The sequence below is a fragment of the Suillus subaureus genome (genome assembly GCF_016647635.1).
Source record: "Suillus subaureus strain MN1 chromosome Unknown BJ212scaffold_464, whole genome shotgun sequence".
In the NCBI taxonomy this organism is placed as follows: Eukaryota; Fungi; Basidiomycota; class Agaricomycetes; order Boletales; family Suillaceae; genus Suillus; species Suillus subaureus.
Window position 1 is genome coordinate 1 of NW_024539020.1, and position 2,512 is coordinate 2,512.

General features: G+C 47.2%; 1 protein-coding gene across 1 annotated transcript; it reads left to right on the top strand.

The window, feature by feature from the left end:
* Positions 1 to 71: 71 nt before the first annotated feature.
* BJ212DRAFT_1307212 (uncharacterized protein) lies at positions 72 to 863 on the top strand (the record flags this gene model as incomplete). The annotated part of the gene is made up of 5 exons (XM_041333842.1): positions 72 to 122; positions 171 to 225; positions 365 to 555; positions 712 to 755; positions 779 to 863. Coding segments are annotated over 5 exons (426 nt in total), but the record flags the coding sequence as incomplete, so codon positions are not given.
* Between the last annotated feature and the right edge of the window lie 1,649 nt (positions 864 to 2,512).

Here is a 2,512-nt window from a genome sequence, read left to right on the forward strand (position 1 = left end):
GCGCCTTGTACTACTCAATTACGTATCAGATCCGAGCGGTGCGAGCGATTATACAACAACAATTTCCATAGGCGGCTCGGCAATTGGCAGAGCAACGCCACGCCTGCACAAATACAAGTCAAGTACGTGTTCCATAGTATCACTACTCGCTAAACTAATTCCCATCTTAGATATCTAGTGGCACCTTCCGTGTCAGAGAAGTCCAACATTACGTGGGCAGGCCAGGTTTGTCTGGTCACCATTTTTTTTCGTTTGCTCATGTCTGTTTCAGACCTTCGGCGGGACCTTCGAGTCTGATGGGCGCCTAACGGGCTCAGAAAACGTGCAGACAATTAACTGCGATCAGTCGTCAATACCTGTCAAGTGACTGTCCCCGCCCCTGGCGCCGCACTCGTCTTCCTCTCCTCCAACGCATATGCAGAGTCAGGGAACCCCTCCACCCAGACATTCTCTACCACGGCGGTCACGAAGACAGCAAATACAGCAAGGGTTGACCCGAGTGTGCTGGCAACCTCGAATGGGATGTCGGGAGCTACATGGGAGCTGGGAGCACGAGTAAAGGGGACATTGGTGCTGGCCTGAGGAATTCGCTTTCAGTTGTTTCTGTTGTCGGTGCAGCTGTGCTGAGCACCGGCGTGTTATGCACATGGTTCTGGTCATGATGTTTTTACTTAATTGTTGGCACTAAATGTACTAGTAGCGCCACCACAGATGTCCGTCACGATGTTCATGTTACAATCAAAATTCTTGAAACTGTATGTTGCACACGATACTTCAGGTTGTGGGGTATGCAGCTGTTCATATGGACTGGGCAGATTTGGATGCTGGGCGCTGCAAAAAACTCGGCTGAGGTGATGAACTGAGGAAAAGCGTCACAGTGATATCCCTGTCCAGAGCAGGCTCAGCAGAGCTTACGGTCGCTGATACCGTTCATTTGTAAGTACTTATATGTATTGCCCGCCATGTCGATACCTGGGCTGCTCAATATATGCATCTTCAAACTCGAAGGCGAGCGTGATGCAAGGCTGTACATGCTGAATTCGGAGAATCCATTGTGTGTACCTGAAATGGGCATTTTACAGTATTTGTAAAGGAATTGCAATAACTTCCCGGGAAAAACCCCACCGTGCATTTTTCAAAGAAGGTATTCACATGCGTTGGAAATTTGTCGAGACATCTTTCAATTGTTCCGCATTACCGTATCACGTTGTATTCTGAGGCATTGCGCTGTGTAACAATTAAAACGTTCTGGATGTGAACGTTGACATTAATGTTGATGAGCAACGTTATGTACCCGTGGAGCCTCGGGTACGAATGGGGTAAACGGCTTGTGGAGCAGGTGAACGGAGAGTGCAATTGTATGGCGGGAAGTCGTATATCGTAGCGTATAGAGTTCGTGTGACATCATTCGGGTTCCTTCGAATTTCAAACCCAGACCAACCCAGCGCCTGCACTTTCGTTGCTGTGCTTCTTGCAGCCGGTTATTCGTGGATATACCAATACCAACAGTAAGTCCGAAGGATCGGCAATATCGAGCTACTGGTGTACACTGATCTACACAGCCTGATTTACGGGGGAACAAAATTTTAAAATACCCGGTACGATAATGAATGCCTTCGGTGCAGCCTTCCAGCAAAACGACGAGGTAGTAGACTATGCAATACTCTCCTTCTAATATCCATCTGTGGTAATTGAGGCCAAGTTCGGAGACTCGCACATATGTGTACACCCCAAGAGAGCACTCCTGGTGGCTAATTCCCTTGGGTCCACTTATCCGGGCACAGGGTTTAGGATATGTACAATGGGTGTACAACGTTTGAAGCTGTTCAAAGGAACCGGGTAGCAGGCCCGAATGATAACAGGGTACCAGAAACCAAATCAAAGTCTACTTTGATTCATTAATCTAACACTTTGACTATTTTCTTGATTTCGCATCGCAATACTTACTTGAATCATGCCGATTTGGGCGATACAAGCGCTGAACGGCGGTATATCTAGCACGAACATCAGATCGTTATAACCCCCAACATCCCCCACTCGCTCACACCATCTCTCGAATATGACCATAGTCTCAAATGATCCCAATTGGTGGCCGATAATCAGTTTGAATATTTCTTTCAGCTATTGGATGGGTTCGTCGCATCAGTCGGTGATGTCTCGATCTAACAATGACTTGTCATTTCACAGTTGCCGCCAGCGTCGTGGTCGTATATGATTGGGGTGAGCAGGACAGTATTCGAAAACCACCGATATTCTCATGATATATCCAGTCCTAACACTCGGACAAGAGGTAAGTCGATGTTATCAACGGATCAGCCAACTTGCTAAGAATGGTGTCATAGATTGAACTGATCTGGGTGAGTGACGGAGTCCCATATCAGAAGAAAAGCAAAGGAATACAATGAATTTGGGGCAGAGGCAACGCTGGTCTCTGATGACTGTGCTGTATCTCGTTGTTCGTACCATATGTCATGCTATAGCGTGGTTGTGCTGATTCTAAAACGTTCTAGAT